A 27,171-nucleotide genomic window follows, 5' to 3' on the forward strand; every position below is an offset into this window, starting at 1 on the left:
TGTTTCTTTCTTTGCTATTTAATGTTCATCACTTATATTCGATGCGTAGGCTTCAGGAGGGCCCGAAACATGATTACACAGGATGCAAGGAGGGGTGACAGGGACGGTGACGGGAGGTCTGGAGTTCCCAGCTCCCAGCTGCAGGATTCCTTCGTAGCCCCTAGGGTCTTGGAGGGGGGCAGGGCCCCAGAACCAAACGCATGCTAAGACAGACTCGGCAGCCCCCAACCTCCTTCCCAGCGGTGGGGCAGGAAAATAAATACCCTCAGCCTGTCCCACGCCCCGGGTGCCTGGGCACGGGCCCAGCAGGTGTCACAGACTGAGGTCCCCACGTATCACCTAGTGCAAGGCTCCTGGTCCCTAAAGCAGGCTCGGGAGAGCCCTGGGCAGGGGTGGGGTGGCAGTCCTGCACGCCCTCCCCGGGCTCCTTCATGCTTGGAGGGGGGACACATTCATTCCAACAGCAAGCAACACAGAACAGGCCGGGGAAGAGGTGAAAAGCCACTGAGAGCCACGGCCCCTTTCTGGCCACACCAAGGAAAACGATCCTCTGCAGGGTCCCCTAAGCTTGGAAGCCCCTGGAGACGACAAGTCCAACTGGATTCCTTCTTGCTGCATTCCCACACCAAGGGCCTGCTTTTCTTCGCTGAACCTCTGGGCCTGGCCAAGACCGGGTTGTGGGAAAGGGGGGTGGGGAGCGTTCCTCCACGCAGGCCCCTGGAAGACAGACGGAAGACAGACGGACGCCAGCTCCGGCCTCAGCAGTCCTCAGCCGGCCAAGGCTGGGATGAGGGAGACCGCCCAGCCGATGCTGCAGGCCAGCAGCTCCAGCAAGGGCCAGTCCTCAGCTCCAGAGCAGGGACCCGCGAAAAGAGCCGGCGTCTCACCCTGTGTGTGTGTGTATGTGTGGAGAAGTCAGGGTCCTCCGTCTCTGACCCCTAGGGCTGATTCTAGGGGCCGGTGCTGGCCCCAGGTCTGTACCAGGACAAGGGACACCAACAGACTTGGGGACTAGCCCAAGGGGGACAGGCAGAGGGCAGTTGCAGCTCATCCCACAAACCCCAAACCTGACTCCTGCAAACACACCTGAGGGCCAGCAGCCCACCCCCAAGGGGCCACACAGGGGCCTGCATGGCAGTGAACTCAGCTGCAAGACATTTCCCTGAAGGCCACTCAGACTCTCCAGAGACCAAGGGCGCTCATTCAGAGAGGAGGGTGCCAGGCTGCACGGCACATCCCCATTGCTGGGTGGCTTTGGGGGAGTCACTGCCTCTCTCTGGGCCTCACTGTCCTCCAAGTGAAAGGAAGGGGGACGGGGTTCCACGCCCCCTTACAGCTCAGCCTGGGCCTCTGAGCTCGGATCTCAGGCCAGCAGGGAGGGGGCGGGGTGGAGGGAGGGTTCAGGCTACTAAGCGCCCCCTCGCTCCCCAAGTTCACAGTGTAGAGTCCATGGCTCTGGTTCCTCAGGACCTCCTTCTGAGGCCCTGGGGCCTCCTCACTGTCCCAGGCCCTCCCTGGGGGCAGCCACTCCCAGCTGAGGTGGGGAGGGCGGCCCTCCTAGCAGTGGGTAGAGGAGAAGGCAGCAGGTGACAGTGGGAGGGGGGCAGGGAGGGCCACTTCTCTTGCTGGAGTGGGTCGGTGATCAGAATCGAGGGGCCACACGGAGCTGTGGCAGGGCTGTGGTGTGGGGACCTGGGCTCGGAAGTCCTGCCCAGTGGAGCTCAGCTCTGCCGGGCTGACCCACCCCAGGTGACTCGGGCTCCATGGGGGCTGGCTGGAGCTTCAGTCGTCAGAATGTGGGGACAGGGCGGGGGTTCCGGTCAGCCGGCTCACACGGGGGAGGTGGCCGTGGACTCGCTGCACAGGCTCTCCACAATGTCGGCTCGCTGGATGCGGCGCAGGGCGGCCAGGAGGGCGTCGAGAGTGGCGCTGTCCTGGGCGGCCCAGGTGGACAGCATGGCGCGGGTGGGGCAGGCCTCACGGGTGAAGGAGTCTATGTGCTCGGGCTGGTAGCCCAGCTCGCCTGCCAGGTGCCGCCAGGTGTCCCCCGCTGAGCCGTTCAGCAGCTTCTCCACCTCCTCCCGCTTGGCTGGGGGGAGGCTGCTGTACAGGCCGCTGTCACCCTTGAGAGCTGCGGGAACCCAGGGGATCAGTCTCAGCCCTGTGCCCCTCTTCCCCGCAGCGGGTTGGGGCTGGCGTGAGACCCTCCCCTCACACCGCAGAGCCGGGGTCAGAGGAGGTCCCGTCTGGGTTAGGTCCCCTTACTCACTGCTCTGCCCTGGCATCAGCCCTGCCACCCAGCCCCTCCCACTCCTTGGCCATTAATCAGGCAGAGGCGGAGACGGATTGCTAGCTCCAGACAAGGCAGCCAGCTACTGAGTATCCTGGAGCCGGGCTGCAGGCCACTAATTAGGATCCATACTTGGCCACTTGCTCCCCAGAAGTCCAGGGCAGGAGGCTAATTGCAGTTACTTTGCGCAGTAATTAGCCCCCAGGGGGGACAATTAGCTTGATGAGTCTGGATGCTCTGACTTGTAAGAGCTTCATTTCCAGTCACCCCGCTGGAAGGGACCCCACCGTCCCCTTCTCTCCCCTGGCCTCCCTCGGCTGCTCACATCCTGCTAAAAACTCAGTCCTTCCCTAGCCCCATCCCTCCTGTCACCTGATCTTAATCAGGGTGGCCTTGTCCCGCCTGCCACTCACCCTGGCCCTGGGCCGTCTGCGTGTGGGACTGCTGGTCGTGCAGGCTCTGGCTGTCCACGGAGATGCCGCTGTCGCTGTGGAGCTTCTCGCCCTCAGGCGGGGGTGTCTGGTTCGCGGGTCTGCTGTTGGCGCCCTGCTTGTTCTGCTTGCAGCTGTTCCACCTGCAGCCGGGGGACAGGCCGGGTCTCGGGGTGAGGGGCTGTGTCCCGGCCTGGGCTGCAGGCTCTAAGATCTGATGCATGGGCCAGAGGCACAGTAGGGGCCCTGTGCCATTTAAGGGCTTGTGACGCCCTCAGGACAGCTTCGTGAGCGTAGGGGGCACTCTGAAAGCACTGAGTAACTGTTCACAGAATGAGCAGCAATGATAACTTCTCAGAAATCCTGCTTCTCCCAACCTTCCGTTCCTAAATCCTCCTAACGTGCGGACAGCTATGCACACGAGGATTTGCTCTGCTATTATAAGCAATAACAAACAACAGAAAACAAACCAAAAGCTCATCACAAGAGGACCAATATTAACAAACAAAGTGAGGGCCAGCACAGAAGAAGATGCAGTGTGACTGCATGGAGACTAAGAAAGGCCTGCATGCCTGTGTTGGATCACGAAAAGCTTGAGATACGTGCATTTTATTAAAAATGCATAGAAAATAATTGGGAAGGACCTTCTCTGAACAGATTCCAATCTTTCTAAACAATCAAGTATTACGCTGAGAACTTCAAATAATAAAGAATGGAAAATACGCTGAAAACTTCAAAATGGGTTCCTGGAGTTCTGAATTCTGGGTGCCTGGACATGGACATCTCAGGAGACAGATGGTGGAGATGCACGTGCACCCGTGACTGTCAGGTGAACAGGGGTGGGGGATGAGGACATGAGCTGTTGGGGGTCAGGGCAGAACCCAACATGGGGTGGAGTGAAGAGTGTGTGTATGTGGACGTGGCGGTGCGGGCCTGTAATCCCAGTACTCTGGGAAGCTGGGGCAAGAAGGTCACAAGTATGAGCCCAAACTGGGCAATTTAGAAAGACCCTGCCCCCAAACAAAAAGTTACACACACACACACACACACACACACACACACACACATGGGCTGTGTAGGTAGCTCAGCTGGAAGACCCTGGGTTTAATTTTCAGGTCAGGTGCTTAAGGACACATGTCCCCGCACGTCCCCCCCATCCCCACTCACCTCTTGAACACGATGTAGGCCACAAGGCCCACCACCACTGCAGCCAGGATGGAGCAGTAGATGGGGATGAGGTCGTCGGCGGTGCCCCGGGTCACTACGGGCTGGGAGCTGCCCATCACAGTGGTTACCACATCTGCCACCGTGCTGGCCACGATGTCTTGTTCGGGAGGTGCCTCAGGCTCCTGGGTGCCGGGCACTGTACCGTCTGCGCCCTCTGGGGGCGTGGACCGTGTGATCCAGCGGCCAGGGATCTCTGCGGGGAGAAGGGCTGTGAGAGTGAGGGGCGGCCTGCTGCTGTTTCCAGGCCACATCCCTTTCTGGGTGCTCAGGGGCCCAGCCGTTCTGTGTGTGTGTGTGTGTGTGTGTGTGTGTGTGTGTGTGTGTGTGTGTGAAAGAGAGAGAGAGAGAGAGAGAGAGAGAGAGAGAGAGAGAGAGAGATCCTGCTGGTGGAAATAGACCAGAGGCTGCTGCAAAACACAAAAGCGCTCGGCTCCTTCCTGTCTCTGAGGCCCAGGCTCCGGGCAGGGGCTTTGGGTGCAGGGCACAGCTGGCATACATCCCTGCCGCCAGTCCTTGGGCATCGGCCAGACTCTGTTTCTCCACACAGTAACTAGCCACTGACAGAAGACCATGCCAGGTAGCCTGAGTCTGCCAATGGAGAAGGCTTACGAGGCAGGTAATGCCCACTGCTTCAGGGGAGGCAGACTGTATCCGGCCACCCACCTGGGCCCTCTCATGCCAGCTGGGCACTGCTGGCCTCCCTGGCATCAGCCTGGGTGCTCTCTGGCACCAGTCAGTGGGATTTTCCATTCTGCCACCCAGCCAGGGGCAGTGCTAGGGGTTGTGGGCTCTGGATGGCCTGGAGGTACTTGCCCAGGCAGAGCTGCCTACCAAATCCGTGCCCACTTTCCATACCTGAGGCAGAGAGGGAAAGCAAACAGGGCATGCAAACAGGGTGAAGGGGAGGGTAGCTTGCACTCTAGCAAGCCCACCTAAAATAGAGGTGAAGCTGCTCACCAGCCTCCTGGGCCTCCCAGGCTCAATATAGAGATGGCCCAAGGTGCCCCCGTCTGCACCTTCTGAGAGGTGGCCCCCAGGTGTGGGCCTGGAATCCACGTAGTTGGCAGTGGGAGAGTGACCATCCACCACCCCATCCTACCCTCCTCATATCAGCCCAGGAGGGGTACAGGCTGCAGATACAGCTCTATGCAGACTAAACCCTGGGCCCAGAGGTGGAAAGGTCGGAGGGCTGGAGGTAAACTCAGGCCATGCAGCAATGAGAGAACACAGTGGACAGTGCTGACCATCCAGGGCACTTTCACCTCTCCAAGCCCCCACCACGGGGACGGGATGAGATCCAGATGTGACCATGGCACTAGCATTCCAACCCACTAAGCCCTTGGCAGGTCCTGACAGCCACTTCCGGAATGGGAGCTATCCAGCGTGGGGGTGGAAGGAGGGACCAGGCTACCTCTCCTGAACTTCACTGGGCCCAGGGGGCCCTCCTGCCCCAGCCGAGTCACCAAGCTGACACCTGAAATGTAACCCAGGAGAAGAGGGGGCAGCCGAACCAGAATCAAATTCCACTTCCTGAAACGGACCTTCTGCTGGAGCTGGCCCTTAACCCTCAGAGGCTGGGGTTGACGAGGGTCAACACACCCCTCGGGGTGCCCTCCTCCTGAGAGGCACTGGGAATGCGGTGTCCCTGCCCAAGTGCCCCACTGGCTGGTCGGGACTTGCTCCCGGAACACGGCTGTCCTCCTGCCTGATGAGCTCTGGCCCGGCTCAGCCTGGCGCCTGATGACACTTGCCTGTCTCCTGGCTCAAGGCAACCTCCACAGAACCCCACTGAGGTTAACGCCCCATTCCTCCTCCACCCTCTCCCCAGGCAGGAAGCGTCCAGCAAATACCTGGCCTCAGCCCAGCCCCGGAGGCCTCTTCACCCTGGGCACTCACAAGACATGGAGGGCAGGCCTGGCAGACAGGAGCCGGGGGGAAGGGTGCAGATGGGAGGCTCCCCAAGGGCCAGGGATCAGCCTCCCCTTCCCGCTGGAGTCAGACTGAAGGCAGAGGCCACGCTGCCTGAAGGTGGAGGCTGTGTCCCCTGCCAGCCAGTGTGGAATTGGGCACTGGAACCCAGCCTCCCCTATCAGACAGAAGCCAAGCCTATCTCTCCAGTCATAGCTAGAGCTCCCTGAAGGAGGCACTGTGAGCCTGCTCAGAGTGAGGGGCAACCCCCGGTTGGCTCTCCAAAGGAAACCCCACCTGAGATCTGAACGGCTCTGCCCTGGGTGCCAGGTCCTTTCTCCTCCCACCCTAGCACACCCATCTCCCCGCATCCCACTGCCTCAGGGGGTTCACTGTGTCCAACCGAATCCTTCACTAAACTGTCAAGGGGACCTGGGTATGCACCCAGGCAAAGTGGGGTAATGACCCCAAACCAGATGGTGAGAGAGAAAACAACATTAGGAACAGGGGAGAGACACTGCTCAGACAGGTCAGGGTGAGACCCATCCCAGGTCCTAGGCCAAAAGCCACTGAGTGAACGGCTCCCACGCCTGCCAGCCTTGGGCCCTTCCCCGGGCAGAGAGCCTGCCTGGGGGGAAGACGCCCTGCTCTGATCTCTGATGGTCACGTCCTCCTTCGGGGGCCGAGTGCGGTAGTCCCAGAGCTACTGGGGGGCACAGGCCTCGATGCCAACTAAATGTAGCAGCTGCACCCTGTAAGAGCCCTACTCCGGCTCCCAACACTTAGCACGATGAAGGAAATGAAGTCAAAGGACCCCCACGGGGCACAGGATCAGAAACCACCGCGAAGACCCACGAAGGACACCGCTTGGTACAAAGGTCACAGAGCTGCCTGCAGGCCGGCTGGACCCCCAGCGACCCCCAGGGGGCACCCTCACCCGACTCCAGCCCCGGGCATGCACCCAGCGCTCACCCTCGCACTCGGCGTCGGCCCAGCGCGTGCACTCCCGCAGCTGGCGCTCGGTGTCCTCGCACACAGTGCAGGGCAGGCACGGGTCCACGTGGTTGGCCTCGTCAGAGTAGGTGCCGTCGGGGCACTCCTCGCACACGGTGTTCTGCTTGTCCTGGCATGAGTACACCAGGCCCGAGCCCGCCTCGCACACGCTGCACGCCTCGCAGCGGCCCGTCACCTCGTCCTGGTAGTAGCCGTAGGCGCAGCGGCACACGGCGTCGTCCGCCTCCACGCACGGCGCCGACATGCTCTGCAGGCCCACGCACTCGGTGCACGGCTTGCACGGCTCAGTGGCGCTCACCACGTCGGAGAACGTCACACCTGCAGGGCAGAATGGCCGGCATGAAAGCTGGAGAGACTGGGCCACCTGCTCCCCGGGCACCTGGGGTGCACGGGCTGGAGTCCCGCCCTGCACCTTGCTCGCCAGGGTGCTGACTTCTTTTTAAGAGTCCCATCCACATCCCTAGAGTCCCTGATCCCAGCTGTGCAAGCTGGTGGCAGCCACATGCCTGGGAAGGGGGCCAGGAACCCCATCCCTGGGGCCCCAGAAGTTCCTGGCCTGAGGCTTCATGGGGAACCCAGCTGGTGCTGGTGAATTCCTTAGCAGATTGCCTTGGAGAGCGCCCAGCCCTGCACCCTGGCTCCCAGCAGGATTAAAAAACAAACCGAGTGGGTTCCCACCCAGCCCTCCCTGAGGGCCAGAGCTGAGCTGTGAACCCTGCCCAAACCGGTGGGCCTGGCTTAGGGAGCCTCCTGCCTCAGCCGCACTGTTGTCTCTCCGTGAGTGGGGGCTGAGGTGCCACGCCCGAGTTAGATGGCAGGGCTCCGTCCGGAGGGTGGGGACCCACTCTCTCCAGGCCAGAGAGTTGGGGCATTGCCAGAGGGGTCCCAGCAAGAAGGCAGGAAGCACTGACAGGGACGGCCCTGTGGTGCACTCCTGACTCCCTTAGTGGAAATGAATGCGGAAGAGGTGGGGGCCCACCTGGGGTGCTCTGGGGTCCTTCCCTGGTCCTGGAGTACAGGACGGGGCAGAGCCAGATCTTCCAGGTCCCTTCCAGCCTGGGTGGGATCCCGGGAACTCAGAAGGACCTACCCTTGCTCTAAGGGCAAGAAGGTGCGATTCGGGCACCCTGGGGTTCTTGGGAGTGGGAGTGGGGAGGCAAAGAAGGAAAAGCAGGGGGAACCCTAAGGGTTTGAGATTCGGGCAGGGAAAAAAGGCCCCACGAAGGACCCACGGAGGAAGGAGAGCCTGGGGACACTCAGTTTGGAGTCCCTTCTGGCAGAGGAGCCCCACTCTGCACCTGCACTCTGTCATCTCTGAGCTGTGAGACTTCGTTTTACTTAACTTTTCTGAGCTTCTTTTCTTTCTCATTAAAATCAGACATATTCTCTCCACTCACAGGGCTGTGTCGAGGAAAACATGAAGCCCAGGCATAAAGCATTCAACACGCAGCAGGGGTCCTATATAGGTTGGGTCCCATGGGGGGGCAGTGATAAGTGCAGTGAACTTGGGGGCACAATAAGGACATCAGGGCAACCCATCTCTACAGACAGCGGCATCCTATCGGGTAGGCAGCTGACAGGGGCTGGGGCTGGTCACACTGGAGGGGACTCAGGGAACCCGCTCCTGGGAAAATGCAAAAATTAGCAGCAAACTCTTGGGAGGGGGTTTTAGGTGGTGTGAAAAATATGGGCTTTCTTGGCAGAGCATGAAGGCAGGAGCTTAATGGATTTCCTTATGGAAACGTTTTGAGGATAGAGGGAAAGTCCGCTGGGGTCTCCAGCCCATAAAAATGGGCTTGTAAAGGCGGCCTGTTAACACAGCTGGGGGAGAAGGGGAGGGGAGAGGGGGGGAGGAAAGGAAGGGGAGAGGACGGGAAGGCTGCAGCCCAGGCTGTGCTGCCTCTGCCTCTCTTCTTCACTGACTCCTCTCCTATGCCCCACAATGCTCTGACAGAAGGGAGTGGGTGCCCATCCTAGGGGATTCAGGCTGTGGGAAGAGAGCCTGGGGCTGGAGGGTCCATGACCAGACAGACAGACTTTGTCCAGGACCAGCCATGCCCTATTGGGCCAGGGCCGGATGCTGCCCCACAGCCGGTGGCAAAGCCTTCCCACCAGTCCAGATGTCTTGCTGCAGGGAGGGAGTTACAGCACCATAGGCTGAACAGGAAAACTGTTTGATGGACACCAGGAGTTGGGAGTGGCTGGAGGACAGCTGACTGGTGGGAGGTGGCACCTGGCAGGAGGGGATCAGGCTGCCAGGCAGGCAGTTTCCAGCCCTGTCCTTCCTCCGCACAGGCCTCAAGAGTAAGCAAGGCGTGGTTTCCTCCAGGCACCTAGGTGGGCACTGAATGCCGAGGGGATGGCAGGCTCTGCAGGGGAGCATTCGGGGTGAAGACCCCAAAGAGCACAGAACTCAGAGGAGACTGGGGCTGAGGGCCAGCACCTGCCATCCCTCAGCCTCCCTCGCCCCTGGACGACGAGGTTCCCTCACTCCTTCCCTCACCTCGTGTCACCCCATGGCAAGGACGTCCCCATCACTGTGACCTCAGGAAAGCTGTGCTTCCTGGCCGGGGGAGGGGGCCCAAGCCCTCCCAGGAACCCCCAAGGTCAGTCTTCCAGGAGGCGGGGATGTGATCCCCCACACAGGGGTGAGTTGCAGCCATTGATCTGGCAGAGTAGGAGATATTTTTAGCTGGGCTTAGCATCAGCTCCTTTGCTACGCTCTTCTTCCTACCGGCCTTTCTGCCGGGGTTGGGGGCTGGGAAGGGGCACAGCTGGGGATCCCCCCCTGCACCTTCATTCACTCTCAGCTTCTTCGCTCTGCCTCCTGTACTGGGACAGAACTGCTTCTGGTGACTGCACAGTGGTGGCCCCTCAGACAGGGTCCTCCCCTGCCCTGTCCTCCCCGTCCCTCTTCCGGTACTCACTGTCCAGGCAGGGCTCACACACGGTCTGGTTGGCCCCGCAGGGCTGGGCCACTCCCTCCCCCAGGTTGCAGGCCTTGCAGCACTCCCCGCCGTGGGTGTATAGGCCGGAGGAACAGGCCTCTTTGGCACCTCCGAGGGACACCTAGGTGGGGAAGACCAGAGGGTCAGGCTGGCAGGAGAAGCGGGGTGTCTTGCAAGCAGGATCCAGCGCCCCCCTTCTAGGGCCTTCTATTGGAACCACCTGTGCTGGGTTGAGCTCACTGAGGACGCATTAGGCACATCAAAGCTAGTGGCAGGAAGTGGGGGGGGGGCAGTAGCCTTGACAGGCTGCTGGGGGGCCAGGGCAGAGCCTGGGACGCTAACCTTCTGCAGAGTTCACCTTGGGGTGATGCTACTCCTGGCTACTCTTGGGATCCTGAGGATACACCAGATGGGGAAGGTCACCCGAGACCCAGCCAGGGCCTTCCTTCCGGTGGGGTGTCATGAATGGCTCGACAGGTTGCAGCCTGCCCAGGGCCCCTGGCCAAGAGGGGGAGCAGAGCTGAAATCTGGTCCAAGCTCCACTTGCTAAGCTTCACACCTGCAGGGCGGCCCTTACCCGGAGGAGGGGGGAGGAGAAAGGCAGAGGGGGAGGGGAGGGGAGGAAGGAAGGGGGGGGGCTTTTCCTAACAGGCTGTCGGGGTGCTTTTTCACTCCTTAATTCCACATCTTAAATATCAGTTCAGGAGAGGTCTGTGCCCAAGAGCAGAGGCCCAACCGAGGGCTTCCTTCCGGCAGGGCATCACGAATAGCTAGACAGGTTGCAGCTGGGGCTTGAGTTCAAATCCTGACTCTGCATGGAGGCTCTGGCTTGCCCCCATTTCCTGCTCGGAGCTTGTCATAGGAGAGATGGCGACAGCTTGGTGCCCCGCAAATGACCAACGGATGCGTGAGAGTCTGGTGCCTGTTATCAATGAAACAGCAACTGCTCCCCCCCAGCAGGCAGCCCTGCCCCACCGAGGTTTGATTTCCAGACACCAGCCCTCCCCCAGGCTGTCCTCCTGTGGCCGCTGGGAACAGAGCTGGAACCAGGGAAAAGGGGAGTCAAATTCCTGCCACTGAAGCGCCTTTGCTGGTGGATGGAACGATTTAGCACCCGATTCCCTAGAGGGAGTGGCTGCTGGAGGCTTGCTTTATATTTCTGTTCCTTTAAAAAAAAAAAAAACTTAATGTCTAATAAAACTCCAAAGCCTACTCTGGGCTCCAGCGCCTGCAGCCTGCACCGGATGCTGAGAAGTCGGGGTTCCTGAGTCGCCAGAGCAGAGGTCATTTTGGACGTTCCTCTGCTGCCATGCTGGCACAGGCATGGCCATGGCATCCCTTTCCCTCCAGTCCTCACCGGGGTTTGCCAGATTGGATGGGGAGGGAAGCAGAGGAGGTGGAGGACACACAGGCTGACCACCCAGGTCCCCTAAGCCTGGCGGGGAGGGTGCAGGCGGTAGAATCTTTCTGAGTACCAGTGCAGATTACTGGGCACATCTGCGGGCCAGGATGCAAGCTTTCCCTTGCAGCCAGATTCTGGAAGGGCCTGTTGTGATTTCTTTTCATCACTCAGGGCTCTGCTTAAAGGCCACTTCCGCAAGCAAGCAGTCCTGTCAGCCCCAGTTCCTTCCCACATCAGGTGGGGCTGCCTCCTTCACCACTGCTGCCCTGATCTTTCCCAGACTCCTATCCTAGGCCGCCAGCTCCCTGAGGGCAGTGGCCAGGCCTGTCTGGGGCTGGCACTGTAGCTGGCACACAGTGGGGACCAGTGTATATGGTTACGGGCTATAAGGACATGAGACCCCTGTACACCCTCCTTGCACTGGAACCCTGGATAGATGGGTCTCTCCAGGCCAAGGGTGCGCTGGGAATCACCCAACATTCTCCCTAAAGAGCTGCACCCTTCTCTGTCTCTGGAACATAACTTCCTGGCTTCTCCAGGACTCCAGGTCACTATTTACATCAGAATTTCTTTCTTTCTTTCTTTCTTTCTTTCTTTTTTTTTTTTTTTTTTTTTTTTTTTTAAATTCTGGGCCTGGTGATCAAACCTAAGGTCTCACACATGCTGGGAAAACATTCTACCAGAGCCACCCCTCCAGCCCTTTTTAAAAAAATTTGACTCAAAGGCTGGGGATTTAGCTCAGTGGTGTAAGTGCCTGCCTGGCAAGTGCAACGTTGTGAGTTCGATCCCTGAACCAAACAAAAAAAGAGAGAGACAGAGAGAGAGAGAGAGAGAGAGAGAGAGAGAAAGAAAAAAACTTTGACTCAAGCTCTCACTAAATTGCTCAGTCTGCCCTGGGACTTGCAATCCTCCTGCTTCAGCCTCCAGGGTAGCTGGGATTACAGACACACACCACCATGCCTGGCTTCCTGTAAGCTTTTTTTTTTTTTTTTTTTAATAGTTTTCTGTCCTTCCTTCCTGTCAAGGTATCAACTGTCACTTCTGGCTGCTGGCACAGCTTGACCTGAAGCAGCCCCTTCCCCAGCACCTAACTTATTAGGCCCGACTGATCATAATACAGGGCTTTGGGACCCTCCTTCCTCTTTTCCAGTGTCTTCCTGCTGCCTTGGTGTCCTTTGGCTGTGTTCCAGTTAATCTAGGTGTGTAGGCACTAAGGCTGTGTCTGGATAGTTGAGGGGGTCTGTGGTAGTCATGAGTAGGGTGTATCTGTGGGTGACCCCCTCTGCCAAAAACCCTTGCTCTTCCTCCCCTTCCAAACTTGCATTCGGAAGGGGCACCTCATATTTAGTAACCATGTGTTTCCTGTTTGATGTCCCCTCCACCATAAAATCCCACATCTGCTCCTTCACAGTATGTGACTTTGAAGGCATCCTTAATCTCCCTAAACCTGTTTTCCCATCCAGCACATCGGGCTGGGAAGGCAGCTACATGGTTTCCATCCAATGGAGTAAAGCGATGCAGATACGTCTGGTGGACAGTTGGGGTTCAATAAATGCTACTTATCAAGATGCGGCTCGTTTTAGGGAGTCTGAACTGCTGGCCCCAGATAGGCCCTCGTAGAGAGGCAGGTTTTAGCCCAGCAGAGTGAGGTGACTTAAGTTTTTTTCTATTTCAGAGTTTTCAAGGAACTAAGGTGCTAAGGACCTGGAATGAGTGGACTTTTAAGAATCTTTGTTTTGAAAGCTCCACCTGGAGGGGCAGGTCAGTTCGAGACCAACCTGGACTGCGTAGCAAGACTGTCTCAACAGAAAAATAGAAAAAGAAAAGAAAATAATAAAGCTTCTTTGTTTTAAAAATTGGACAGAATAGAAAGCAAGTTGGAAATATCTGCAAATATAGGGAAAGCTCCCGCAGACTCACGCTCCTTTGGCAAGAGCTCTTTGGGGAACAGAGCTGCCGGCAGGAGTTTTCAGAGGTCCACAGTATTTAGAGGTGGACGTGGACCAGGCGAGGCCCTGGCAATGCTCCCTGCCCCCCACTTTGAATCACGGTTACCCTGATTACCCAGGATAACGCTGCATGAAGAGGGGGAGGGGTCCGCGTGGGGAGAAGCGCCTGGGTGCCATACGCGTGTCGCCAAGGGCGAACTCCCGGACTGGCGGAAGTTCAGCGCTATACCACCTTTAGTGATTAGCAGTCGGTTAGGCAGGAAAAAGGAAGAAACCAGCCAAAGTTCTGGGATCCCAGCGTGCGGCGCTGCTCCCAACTGGGGGGGGGGGGGCTGCTCCTGTGTCCGAGTCTGGGAGGTTCGGTTTCCTCCAAAGTCCCTGTGGCAGCACACGGCGGCGCGTAGTAGGCACGCAGCACATGCTGTCCTCTGCGAGGCGCTGGAGCGCAAGGGGCAGGCACGGGAGCAGGGATGGGGGCGGGTGGAGGTGGGTCCCTTCCCCGCCCTCCGCGGCCGCCCCCTCGCCAGCTCCCCGCCTCCCCAGCTCTGTGCGCACCCACGTCCGCCCCCGCCCGGCCGCTCGCGCCGCCCCTGCGCTGCCCTCTGGCTGCGTCCCTCTCGGGCGCATTAGGCAGCGCAGCGTCTCTGGTTACAGACGTCTGAATGACAAAGTGCCTCCCTCCATTACCGGCGCGGCGCGCGCGCCAGCAGACCTACGGGACGCGCTCCGGTTTCAGCGCGCGGCGCGGCGGAGAAGGAAGAAACTATGAGGCCGCGCTGCGCAGCGGCAGCCCGGGCGGAGTGACGGCCCGGGCGGAGCGGCACCCCCGGAGTAGCGGCGAGAGCACCGCGGCGGCGGCCCGCAGATCTTCGCGGGGTCCCCCACCCCCAAGACCTGGCACCCCCCACGCCCAGCTTCCCTTCTTCCTGGCCTCTTCTCTATTCCTGGACACCCTGTCCGGCCCAGCCCTGAGTCCACGCCCTTGCCCCGCCGCGATCATCCCCACTACCGGCCACTCCAGCCCCTACTCCCCGCCTCTCTGGTCCACCTCCCAAGCCAAGAACCATCTCCAACCAGCAAATGCTTCTGCAGTTACTCCCAGGTCCCCAGACAAAGCCACAGGTACTGACAGTACCCGGAGGGGTCACTGCCCACCGCCCCCGATATTTCACTGCCACCTGGCTCCAGGGTGTGGATCCCCACCCCGTGTGAAATCCAGCTCCCTTCTCAAGCTGGGACTCCCGAGAGATGGGGGAGCACCTAGCTGCGAGTCAAGTGGAAGGGGGGGACTGTTTCCAGTCGCGACTCTGGCCCGACGGACTTGTGAGATCTTGGCCAAGCCCTTTAAAAGCTCCCCGAGCCTCAGTCATCTTATTGGTAAAATTGGGACGTGAAGGTTCAACGCTCAGATGAAGGTGGCAGTGAGGGTGAGGACGGTGTTTTCACTGCCAGCCTCTCCAAGCCGTGTACCCGGTCTCAGCCTCCGGGTGTCTGGAACCACTTGAGCGTCCGTGCTCAGGAGAGAACGCGTCGCCTGGCCAAGTCGATGCCTGTGGGCGTCGTGGAACAAGACCCGCGCCTCACGGAACGCTTGGGGGAGCGCGAGCCGGATCCGGATCCGGACCTGGGCCAAGCTGGGAAGCCCGAGGCGCGCGGGGGCGCTGGGCTAGGGTCCCGCTTCGGAGGGCCGTCCGGCGCCCGGCAGTGCCCCCTACGGGTTGCTCGGGTCTGCACAGCCGCGAGCTGCGCGTGGCCGGGACCGTCTCCGCCTTGTGCGTCCCTGCGCTCCACAATCCGCGCTGTGACCGCGGCCAGGCGGGGTTAGCCTGGCTCCCTCCCTCCCTGCGCGGCCACCGAGTGCAGTGTGACTGCGGTGCCCAGAAGCCCACCGGGCTTGGAGGACCCGGGAGTGGGCTGGGGGCGCGGCTCCGCCCCCCTCGAAGCGCACACTCCCTGCCCTTCTCGGGATGCCCGGCCGCGATTCCAGACTGGGCGAGGCCGCGAGGAAGGGCGCACGGACGCGCGCGGGGAGCGTCGGTCCCGCGCGCTGTCTCTGTCCCGCTGTCTCCTCGTGGTCAGGCGGAGCTGCCACTTTGGGTCCGCGCTCGCTTCTCACTTTGCTATCCATTTTGCTCTCACCTCGCCAGCTCGCGTGTCCCTCACCTTCTTCTCTTCTTCTGAACCTACTTCTGCCCTCTCCAACCCCTGTCCGCTCCGCTTTCCACGCCCCTCCCCCCTATTGTCTGGCCGGTTCCCATTGTCCGTGCCCGGTCCCCTCCGCCTCCAGTCCCTCCAGCCTCCTCCCCTATTGTTCCATCGCTCCTCTCCGTCCCCGCCCCGGTGCCTCTCGGCTACACATCTCTTGTCCCCATCTAGTTCCTCCTCCTTCCCTGGCCCCGGTTCCGTCCTGTGACTCCCCAGAGAGCGTGATGCTGAGAGGAAAGTCCCGGCATTCAGGTGTCTTCTTCCCAAGAGCCCGGGTGTCCAGGAGCCCCCTGCCCCCTTCCACTAGCCTCTCCCCGCTCGGTTCCCGCGGTGCCAGAGCCGGCATCTGCGCGCGGATCCTGCCCGCATCCCATCCCGGGACTTGGGTTGGCCTGTGCGCTCTGAGGATCCAGGACGCTCCCCTGTGGGTCCCGACATTCGAGGTCCTCGCCCGCCCTCCGCTGCCCTCCGCTCACTGCCCGCATGTGGGACCCTGGCGCCCCGCTGTCTGCTGCATGATGGCCCGTGGCTCCCCTCGGGGTTCCGACCCCGGCTGGACTCACCCCGAGGAGCAGCAGCTGCAGGAGCAGCAGGCGCGGCCCGTCCATGGCGCGGCCCGTAGCACCTGCCCGGCTCGCCCCCCTCTCGCGGCAGCGCTCGCGTCCGGCTCGGGCCGCTCTGCGGGCGGATGGGGCTGCGCTCCGCTCGCCGTCCCCGGGAGCTAGCCTGGCCGAGGCTCCGCTCGCTCTGGCTGCGGGCGGCGGAGCCTGGGTGCAGCCAGTGCGGCGGCCCCGCCTTCTCACCGCCCGGCCCGCCCACCCCCGGAACCGCGCCCGCCCGCCAGCCCCGCTGCCTCTAGTGAGAGCCGGGAGGAAGAGAGGGAGGGAGGTGCGGGTGCCGCACCCGCCGCCGCTTCTGGGCGCGCCGGTCCATCGGCCCCGGAACCGGGTGCCCAAACCTGCACAGGTCCCTGACGCTGAGGGCACAGAGGCCAGCGCGCCCCAGCCGTGGCTCTCCTCCTCTCCCTCGGGCTGCAACCAGCCCCTGGGTTCGTGCTTCTACCCATCTTCCTCTGCCTCTGGCTTCAGCTGCTTCCTGGCGCTTGGCTCCCTACCCAGCCTCCCTCTCTGCCCCTCCAGTCCCCTGTCCCCTTAGTGCTGGAATCTCTAGGCAAAGGCCTAGGGTGCAGGTGGTGTGCAAGGGAGACGTTCGAGGTGGAGTCCACCCTAACCTCATTTGAATTCTCAAATGATGGATTTGAAAGAGTCCCAGGTGTGCCCATGAAGCTTAGGTGCGCACAGCCTGGGTATGGGCTGTGGCTGTCACTTATGCCCGCAGCGACACTGCGCACTCATGTGAACCAGAGATTTCTATGAAGGCCCCTCCACATGCAGGGACACCTGGGGCACCATTCACACATCCTGGCACATGCCACACAAATCATATCTGCAGTAGCCCATCAGCATCTGGTCACGCGAAGTGCACAAGCTTTGAACCCACACACACCCCCTAGACACAACCCGACAGCAGAAGCTGAACTGTGGCAGTGAACCAAGGAGCTTCCTGCAGCCCGGGCCCTGGCTTCTGATCCGAATGCCGGGGAGGTTGGTGTTGGATACCAGCCTGTATCAGGCAGGTGGCTAAAAGCGTGGACCATGCATGGTATGCGGCTGTTTCCAGAACCACTACTGTCATTCTCTGGGAACTATGGCAGGTCCAGTCACAGGTACTGCTGACTCAGGAGTGCGCCACCAACCTTGGGTGCAAAGTACTGATCCCCTTCCATTGTCACCTCACACTTTCTTTCCTGGTTCCTAGACATTGAGCCCTGGAGCACCCAACCTTAGAGGGGCAGATCTGCAAAGTCCCTTCTTAGATGACAGGGATGGATCAGCCGACACAGAGGTCTCATGCAGAGGGCTAGGTCACCACTGGTGGCTCATTCTCCAGGCAGTTGAAGTTCACTGATTCATTCAGTCATTCATGGGGCGTGGGATCAGCTTGTGAATTTTTCTTGTGTAACCCAGAAAGTCCAGGGCACCACTCCAGAAAGCACAGTTAGGCAGCACTGTGGCTTCAAGCCTGTGGGCCTCCAAGGCTGGATATATGAGGCCAGGGGCACCAGGAGTCCCAGCAGACTTTCTCCTCCCTCTGGGACAGGGATTGCCTCAAAGATGTCCCCAGCCACTGCTGCTTTTAGAGCCCTGCCTTCCTCCGCTAAATTCACGGCAGGCAAGAAGGGGCAGCATTAGTACTAACAGCAGCGATCTGCACACTATCAAGGGCATCCACAAGTGTGGCATTAATTTAAATACTCCTGTTATTAATTTATGATCCCGGTTACTATTATCGCCAAGGTTATCCATCTCAACACACTTTAATACGGCCCACACCGCTATGGCTGGGCCTGGGTTATTAATAATTTCCATGGTCCTTGATCATTTAAGCCTTACTTGAACAATTACAAACAGCAATAGTTACTATTATTAGCAGGATTTCTATGATTAAACCAGAGCCCGAGACTGAAATGCAGTGCTGAGTGCTGATAGAGAGAAGACCATCACGTGTCCAGGGAGACAGCAGGCCCAAGTCAGGATGCAGACTTCCCTGCACCCACTCATCACTTCCTTGTGGACTTAGGCAAGTCGTGTCAAATCTCTTGGCCTTAGTTTTGTCATCCATAAAATGGGAATGGTTGTAGGGACATGAGGGCCGGATGAGGAAACTGTTCCTTGCAGAAAGGACTCTGTCTTTTTTTTTTATGCAGCCAGTATGGGTTTATTGAGCATCTGCTATAGGCCACGGGGGACTCTGCAGTGAGCAAAGGCAGCTGCCAACAGAGCTGATGTCCTAAGAGCTAATAATTTGTCCTGAGGGGTATTTTATAATTCGACACCTTGCTTGGTCACACTGGAGGTTGCATAGCTGTGACCAGGATGTGTCTTTGCCAGGTCACCTGCATTACCATGACCACAGCCACTTAAGTGAGAATCACTGCCAAACAGCCCCAGAGATACCAGGTGACTGCAGTGACCACGGTGAAGGCATCCTCCCTGTGACTGTGTATCATCAGCGCTGCCGCCACCTGCCTCCCGCATACTCCCCACACCGTCCTCATAGCTGCAGGGATTCCTGTTCCCAGTGAGAGATGGATGCTGGCTTCCTGTCCCTCCTCACTGTCACCCTGCCCTGGAGGAAGCCAGGCTCCCCCACATGAGAGGAATCCCTGTCCTTTCTTTCCATTTGGGCCACTGTTCCTGGCCTCCAGCCTGGGAACCAGCCTGCAGCGGCCACCATGACCTGAGCAGAAACGAGAGGGCAGAGGATGAGAACTCAGTCCTCCCCTGGACCCGGAAACCACACCAGGGGTCTCCCTCAGTCCCACCAGGGAACCCTGGGATGGCCATTTTCCAGACAAAGACACTGAGGCTCAGAGTTTAGGCCACTGGTCCGAGGGCCCCAGGAGGAAGTCGTGGTGACACAGGGCCCTGCCAGTCACACTCCTGGCCATCAGCCTGCTCTTCCCAGGTCACTCCCCACCCCTCCACCCCGGGAAGTCCCCAGCAGCCTTGCGTGGGAGCGGGGAGATGTGGGCTCCGCTCCACACACACTCCCTGGAGCCCCTGACCTGCAGAATCTGGGTCTGGAGGTTAGGGCAGGGTGGGCAGAGGTGGACAGGGGCCTGATGACCGCCAGCTCCCTCTGCCGTCTCAAAGGGTGGATACATCCAATCTCCAGTGCCCCAGTCCCAGCTCAGAGGGGCGAGAGGTGGGCACGGAGACAAGGACGGAGGCTGAGGGGAGGAGGAAGTGCAGGCCGTGCCAGCTGCATGCCATCTGCCCTGGGCAGCCAGCCAGGCAAGGTAAGTGAAACCTGCTGTCCCCGTTAAGAGCAGCCTCGGAGGCTTTGAAGCGGTTTGCAGGGATTGCCTGGGAACTGACTCCTCTGGGCCACCAGGGGGGGCCCGTCCACCCAGGGCATAGGGTGGGGCCCGGAGGTTTGATGCTTAGCAGTTTCCGAGTCCAGTCAGATTAACTGGAGCGTCCAAGTGGGCCAGTTGCACAGTGTCCTCCCTCCCCACCGCCCCTGGCAGCTTCCCAGACCTCCCCATGCCCCTCGGGGAGCCCAAAGGACCCAAATTCCCACCTCGGGGCCACTGGAGAGCTGTCCCCGTCTTCCTGAGACCTCACAGAGAAGCTGGTCAAAGCTGTCTGTCTACCCATCTGCAACCCTCAGAGGCCAGCTCCTGCCCAGTGCCATCCCGGAACCCCAGCATCTGATCAATTCTCTCCAACAGTGTCTCCCCAGGCTTTGTGTCTTGGGGGACAGTGCCCACTGGGTGGCGCTACCACCCGGAGAGGTCCAGGCCCTGTGATAGGAACACAGGGGAGACCCTGCATAGGCATGGGGCACCCAGACCCTCGCTGATGCTGGCAGCCACCCCGGCCTCTCCGTCCTTCCTCCGCTACCTTTCCCTCTGCCAGACTCTTCCAAACACAGAACTCCAATCCAGTCGGGGATTTAGCTCAGTGGCATAAGCGCCCAAAAGTGGGAAGATAAGTGGGTGAGCCAGGGGCACCCCTGTGAAGTTTATTTGCTGTGTGACCTCAGGCCAGCACCTTCCTTGCTCTGAGGGACCCCTCCTCTGTATAGGCCTCCACGAAGAGTCCAGAAGTCTTGGGTGTGGGGGGAAGCCAGGAAAGGGACACATCTCAATTACGCTCCTATTTGATGCTATTATAAATGGCACCTCTGGCCCACAGGCTGGAGGCCAGATGAGGGGTGAGATGACATTCAGCCCCGGAGGAGACTGGGCCCCAGGGTCCAGGGGCCTTCCGGTTGCAGATAAGAGCCAGGGCTATGCTAGGCCTTGAGGCCCATTGAAATTCCCACGGGAATCCCTGGAGGACAGCTGCCCAGGCCCCTGCTTATCTGCACTGCGGAGTCTGGGAAGTGGGGGCGTCTGGGAAGTGGGGTCAGGAGCAATTGTCTGGGTTGGTTTCCAGCAGGAGGGCAAAGGCCATGGACGAAGAGTCTGGACTAAGTCATGCTGGCTGCCCCTGTCAGGGGAGCCGCCTGGAGGCCCGGAGGGAAACTGGGACGAAGCTCATTCCAGGCCCACCCGTGGTCTCCAGGAAGATCCCTGGGGTAGGGGGCTGGGGATTTAGCTCAGCGGCATAAGTACCTGCCTTGCAAGCAGGCAGTCGTGAGTTGATCCCCGGTACCGATAAAAATGAAAAAAAGACAAAAAAAAAAAAAAAAAAAAAAAAAAGATCCCTGGGGCCAGGCTGGAAAAGTCAGGGCAGAAGGTGGCCCGGGCACCACCTTCCGTGTCATCATATCCTAGGGGAGGGAGAAGATGCAGCCCTGAGCTGGGGACCCTCTAGTCTGAGGGAGACAGAGTCCTTGCCAGGGATGCCCCCTACTCTGAGGAGGGAGTAGAGTCTTCTGGAATCTGGAGAGAACTTCCACGCACCCTCTCCTCCCTCTCCCTCCCTCCTCTCCCCTCCCTTCTCCTCCCCTCTTCTCCTAGGGCAGAGCCACAGCCCACCCATGGCATTGGAAACCTCGGGGTGCAAGAGGTCTCCCTAGATAGGAGTGTTTTGCACCTGAGGTTCCTATTACACGCTGTAGGCTGGCATCAGCAGAAGCAAAAAGCAGCTCAGACATTAACTCTGGCTGGGGAAACTGAGGCCCACCAGCACACTGCATGTCCCAGGCAGTATGATAGAGGGTGGGGAAAGCAGCCCCAGGGAACAGGGCCCAGGGCAGGGCGGCAGGTGGCGGGGTTCTCCCTGGGGTGGGCACCTCAGGGGCAGCTAGCCGGAGCAGAAGGAAGCGCTGAGTCGGCACTCATAGCCCCGCCTTCCCCAGCCGTGCTCCGCTCCATTCTTCTTCCGCAGGGCCCGCCCTCCCCGTCCCCCCAGGCCCGGCTCAGAGATGCCTCCCCTCCTCCCCAGTGCTCCCCCCTCAGCTGGAAACTCTTAAGCAAAAAGGTCGTCAAGATGATTAAATGCGAACAGATTTTCAGCTTTTTCCACTTTAATTAAAAATGTGCTCTCTGTTCCGTGGAAGCCGAGACAGAGCAGCGGTTCCTGGAGGCTGCAGGGCCAAAAATCCAGGGCAAAGCCCCCGAGGTGTCTGAGGGTTGGAGTTGGTGGCCGGGGATCAGAAGCCTGGCCAGGCGCCATCAGGGGTCCCGCTCGCTCGCTGTCCCCAGGGAGGGCCGGAGTGTCATACAGAGAATTCAGGATGGATGGGCCAAGGTCCAGGGCACAGGTGCCTGGGAAGGAAGCCCTGCAGGGCGGGTGGCCGAGGGTGGGGACCAAGGACTAGGAGTGGACACAGGCACACTGGGGGCATGGTGGGGAGGTGGGAAGCAGGGCTCTGCCTCGCTGCTGCCGCCTTGTGTGTCAGGAATGGAGACACTGAGAGGGGAAGGGAGGGGAGGGACGGGGCCTGGGAAGGGATTCATGGAGACACCTGAGATAGCTGTAGGCCCCAGGGAAGGAGGAGGCCGGGCTGGCAGGGCTGCCAGAATGACTGGACAGGGGCGGGCCTGGGACACCAACCCCACTTCCGGTCTGGCTCCAACCCCCACCCCCTGAACCCCCCACCCCCGCAGCCGGCCTGGAGCTTCCTTCTGACAGCGCGAGTCAGGACAGGACGGTGGGGACTGAAGTTCCAGGCCGCCTCTGCGCTGGACCCGGGGGACAGGAGGCTGCCCAGGCCAGGCCACCCACGGCTTCCTGTACCTGTGCCGGGTGGTCCACCTGCTCCTGCAGGGTGGGGACGTGATCCTTGTCCCTGCCCTTTGAAACCCCACGTGGGAACACAGGGCCCCACTGCTTCCCGGAAAGAGGCAGAGCTGCACAGAGGAGCGGCCTCCGGGGCCCTCAGAATCCAGCCCCAAGGCTGTGCAGCCCCCTTGTGAGGTGCGGGGGTCTTGCCTGATGCAGGCAATGCTCTGCTCTACTGATCAGCTGGGCCTGAGGCCCCGAGGCCCAGATTTTCCAACAGCAAGGTTAGGGAGACCAGGAGAGAAAGGCGACCAAGCCAGGGTCCCAGGAGGCAGCATGGAGTGGAGGCCTCGAGCAGGGGGACCCTGAGGAGGGCAGTGAGGACATCCCCAGCTGAGGGGACAGTGGGGCAGTCAACACGGACTGGGCAGGGGGCCTGCTGGTGCCAGGTCTCAGACTGCTGACTGGTCAGGCAGGCTCAGCCGGGGGCTGAGGGGACAGAGACCAAGCCGGCCAGGCACACTGGGACCAACTCCAAAGGCCCTTGTCCCTGCCCCCTGCAGGCATCGGCCCTGAGTGCAAAACCCCTGCTGCCTGGAGGACCCTGGCTGGCCCATTTGTCTCCTTCCACCCTGAGGCTGGCTGACCAGCTCCAGCTCCAGCTCCAGCTCCCAGCGCCTGCCATCGTGCTTAGCCCGGCCTCTTCCTACCTGGCTGCCTGGACAGCATCCTGGCCCAGACCAGCCTGGCACCTGCTTCCCCTGGACCCTTGGCCGGGAGAGGAGAGGGGCGCCCACCTGGTCCTATGGGTGGCTGACCCCAGGCCTGGCTCCCGACAGCCCAGGCCCCTGAGCCCCGCGCCTTTGGCCTCTCCTTCACCGCTCCACTTTCCGCAGACCCAGGGACTCCGAGGCCGGAGCAGCCTATTTCGACAGAGCCCAAATGGAGTAGCGCCGGGCGGGGTAGCCGGCGGGGCGGGAAGCGCGTCTCTGTTGGCGGGCACCGAGTTGCCCGGACCCACTAATCCTCCCCAGTGTTAATTATCAGAATTAACCGAACACTATAAATAACCCAACTCGGAGACTTGAAGAGCCTCTCTTCTAATTAATTCGTTTCCAATCAAGACACTCCGTCGCCCCCCTACCCTGGAATCTGAGGGATGACCGTCCCCCACCCCCACGCTGCACCCCAGCGCTGGAAACTCAGAAAACAGAAAGGAGGGAAAAATCAGTCTGCTTTCTTGGAAGGGGGTGGCCTATAAATAACCATATATTGGTGCTTTTGATGGACGCTGTTGGAGCCTAGTTGGCTTGGGCTGGGATGAAGAGCCGGGCGGGGAGAGGCAGGGTGGCGGAGACTTGCATCCGCTGCCCCTTCACTGGGCAATAAATTTCAGAGCAAGACTGTGAGTACCGTCCAAGGCCTCGGTGTTGGCTGGAGCTGGGGAGACGGATCGATTGGGGGTGGTGGTGAAGGGGGAGACAGTGAGGGATAGAAAAATGCAAGCTCTCAGAAAGCAGAGAGCCAGAGAAATGGGGGAGGGGCGAGAAAGTACAAAACAGGAAGAGGAGGAGGACGGCAGGGAGACAGGAGTGACACCCAGCAGGAGGGAGGGCCATTGCAGCCCCACCACGCTCTGAGACTCTCCTCGGGACTCTCCCAGTTCTCACCAGGGGGCCCAGCAGTGCCCAAGGGCTGTCCTGCCTGTGTGCAGCCACCTCCTGCCAGAGCCGCCTCCCCAGGCCATTGGGGTCCTTTAGGGATATGTGGCCTAGGGGCCCCATCCCAGAGTCCCAGCACCCCCGCCTGGCCCTGGGGAAGGGACCCTGGCATGCACATGCCGGCTGCCCTGGGGCTGCTGTCCACTCCCTGGGTGGGTGAGTTGCTGGACCTGGAGCTGGGGAGGGAGGAGGAGATGGAGACTGAGCCTGAGGGGAACACGAGAAAGGAGAAGGAAGTGGAGAGAGAGCAGAAAGGGAATGGACCATGACCAGGAGGGACAGAAGGACAGATGGACAGATGGAGGGCAGATAGCAAGATGGCGGAGGCGGGAGAGGCCAGAGATGGTCTGGCTCATTGGCCCTTGGTCCCTTGGTGTCCCAATGACAGGGCCAATGGGCACCTAGGGCTGGGAGGTCAGGGCCTGGGGGGCTCCTCAAAGGCTGTGACCTTGGCCCAGTGACTTCCCTCACCCCTGCCCTGGGTCGCCCTCCTGCAGAGCAGAGGCTGTGTCGCCCTGAGCTGGGCTTCACTGATGAGGTTAAACAGGGGCACATCTGTAACCAGGGCTCTGACAGGAAATGAGCACTCCATTCCAGACTGTCACTGGGTGGGCGTGGTGGCACACACCTGTCACTCAGCCCTCAGGAGGCTGAGGCAGGAGGATTGCAGTGAGCTCGAGGCCGGCCTGGGCTACACAGTGAGATCATGCAGTACTCACAGCGCCGGCTGTGTGGCCCTGTTTCGCCCCTGGTTGTGACTACTTCCTGGTGAGCAGCGGCCACATCTACCCTGCAGAGGGGGACCTGTGCACCCCACAATGCTCACCAGACTGGGGGCTTCCTGCAGGTGACGCCCCATGCTTCACCCTCCTGGGGTTTCAGCCCAGATTTTCTCTTTCCTGTGAGAGCACCCGACCCTCTGCAACCTGCTGACAGATACAGAGAGGGCACCTGTGGACCCCAGTTCTGGGGGGTTGGGGACAGGACCTCTATGCTCTCCCCACCTCCCGTTGGCCACGGGCCACTGGTCCTCCTCCTCCCCGTCCCCGCTGGGATCACAGGATGGAGCAGGTGGGGAAGTAGCCCTTCCCTCCTGCAGCCCGAAGCTGGCCAGCCGCACAGTGTGCAGGGAGCCGGCCCTGGGCAGCCGGTCGTCGTTACCCCGCTTTCTCTGCTGCTTCTCATTAGGCAGCCGCTTGGGAAACTCCTAATTTCCCGGTGGCTTTCCTCTCCTTCCTCTGCCTCTGCCCCTGTCTTCCTCCCAGCCCCGTCCTCCCTCCCCAGAGGCCCCTCCTGCAGGGAGAGCACTGGTGCCTGGAGTCACCCAAGTGGACACAGTAGCAGGGGACCCGGAGGAACTTGGCCAAGGAAGTGCGCCCCTGCCTGGGTTGATTTCCCCTTCCACCGCCCAAGTCCCATCCATCCGGTGCAGCGCTGCCCTGGTGTCACCTCCTCCAGGAAGCCCTCCATCCACTTGGCCTGGGTGGCCCATGTGGACCTCAGCTCCCTGGGATTTTGCCTGTCCCCAGCTCACTGACGTAGTCCCTGTTTCCTTCCCTTTCCCTCTGAGCGCTGAGCCCCTGGGGAGGGACGGTTGTGTCTATTCCTGGGGTGTCCTCTTGCCGAGTGGAGTGCCCCATAAGTGCAAGTAGCTAATTGATAGGGGGATAAAGGAGGAAAAGGAGGAGAAAAGGAGGAGGAGGAGGAGGGACCAGACTGCTCCAGGACCCACAAAACTCACAAGGCCAGTAGGTACCGCGCTCCGGGACAGAAGGGAGCGATTGTATCTTGTTTTTCCTTTTTAAAGACTCGTCATTGAGGTCAGATCATTGTGTGTGCCATCCACAGGTGATTTGTGAGGACTTCCTGCCGTCAGCCAGTGCAGGTCGGAGTCCCGGGGTGGAGAGGCCTGGCCTTGCAGCTTCACCCTCTGCCACTGGTCAGCATCCCGGCCGGGCCCAGAGCTCCTGGGAGCACAAGGCAGCTGCAGAGCCTGGACAGCCATGATTAAATGTCCAGATGGAGTGTGGCAACGTTGTCCCTGCCCTCTGGGGCTTCTGGGATGATTCAGACACACAGATGGGGACAGACCCGGATGGACAGCCAGGGTTGGGAGAGAAACACTGTGAAGTCAGACCCTTGTGAGTGAACACAAGCATATAAGGTGGCCCTCTCTCTTCGGTCTACCTGGCGAACTCCTATTTACTCTTCAAAGCCCAATTCACGTACCTAATCATTCATCTATTAATTTGTCATGGGTATCTCTTGCCCAGCACCCCTCTCCCATTTTCTGCTTACAGGAACTCTCTCCTTGATTGTTTTATGGAAAGAGGCTTACTTTGACTCTACCTTCACCCTCTGCCTGCTCTGGGAGCGGTCCTGGGAGAGTAGCCCTGGCTCTCTGATGGTTCCAGGATGGCCATAGCATTAAATCTACCCCAGAAGGGGTGCCCTGGGGTTCTTTGTGCTGAGCGTGCAGAAAGCAGAGTGGAGGAGCTCGAAGGCAGCGTTTATCACCACATTGGCTGAGCCCAGACCTTGACCTAAACTCTACTCCAGGAAATTTAAATCGTGTTCAGCCGTGAACGTGCTCTCCCTAGAAGTCAGTCTGAGATGACTTCGTCAGTGACAACCCCAGAGATCACACAGTCACTCATCATCTACCTCGCTCTGGCTCTGAGCCAGACCCAGGGTGGCAGAGAACAAGCCAGGCTCAGCCCCCACTTGGGGGCGGCTCCGTCTCCCCGTCCTGTTGCAGAGCAGACAAAGCTCCTCCAGGACCCCTCAGCCGCACCCACACTGTTCACTCAGCAAGCTCCCTGCGGGCTCTGACTATCCGGCCAGAGCCTGGGGTCTCTGAAGGTGGGTGAATCCCCAGTACCGGGGCCGCGCTCGGGGTTACATCCCTGTGCTTGTGGGCCCGGGTGAGCAGACATCCCAGGATGGGGGATGCACAACAGAGGATGTCCCAGAAGGAAGGCTCCGGATCCAGCTAGCGCTCTGCTGGAAAAACCACCCTCGGCTCCCTGTGGAAGCAGCATCCCTGCAGCTGCACTGCAGGCCTTGAGGCCTGCCCTTCCCGCAGCCCACGCACGGTGCCACCTGCCCCTGCCACCTGTGCGGCCCCCTCAGAGCACCCCTCTTGGGCCAGGCTGGCCTCATCTGTCTTCCTCTGTACCCTGACAGCCCGCTTCTCTTCCGGGCACTCCTGTCCTCCTCCTCCGAGGTCCTCCCGCCCTCGCCCTTGTCCCGGGCCTGGCCCACCCTGTCCTCCTGCACACCCACTTCCTTCCTTCTCTTCCCCCAGGCCTCCTCCTCCGCCACGTCTCTCCCCAT

The 27,171-nt window shown here is 60.2% G+C and overlaps 1 protein-coding gene across 1 annotated transcript; it reads right to left on the reverse strand.

Annotated features, from left to right (window-relative positions):
• Ngfr (nerve growth factor receptor) lies at nucleotides 1-27,171 on the reverse strand. Its single transcript, XM_063249765.1, has 9 exons — nucleotides 27,014-27,171; nucleotides 25,706-25,802; nucleotides 24,840-25,042; nucleotides 15,938-16,229; nucleotides 9,798-9,939; nucleotides 6,829-7,188; nucleotides 3,889-4,141; nucleotides 2,704-2,864; nucleotides 1-2,131 (listed from the first exon to the last, which is right to left on the reverse strand). Exons 1-9 carry the CDS (start codon nucleotides 27,169-27,171, stop codon nucleotides 1,830-1,832), a joined length of 1,968 nt encoding a protein of 655 aa, XP_063105835.1. The 3' UTR covers nucleotides 1-1,829.

This window comes from Cavia porcellus, unplaced genomic scaffold (assembly GCF_034190915.1).
Source record: "Cavia porcellus strain 051 isolate PalLab524CR breed Dunkin Hartley unplaced genomic scaffold, mCavPor4.1 scaffold_6, whole genome shotgun sequence".
NCBI lineage: Eukaryota > Metazoa > Chordata > Mammalia > Rodentia > Caviidae > Cavia > Cavia porcellus.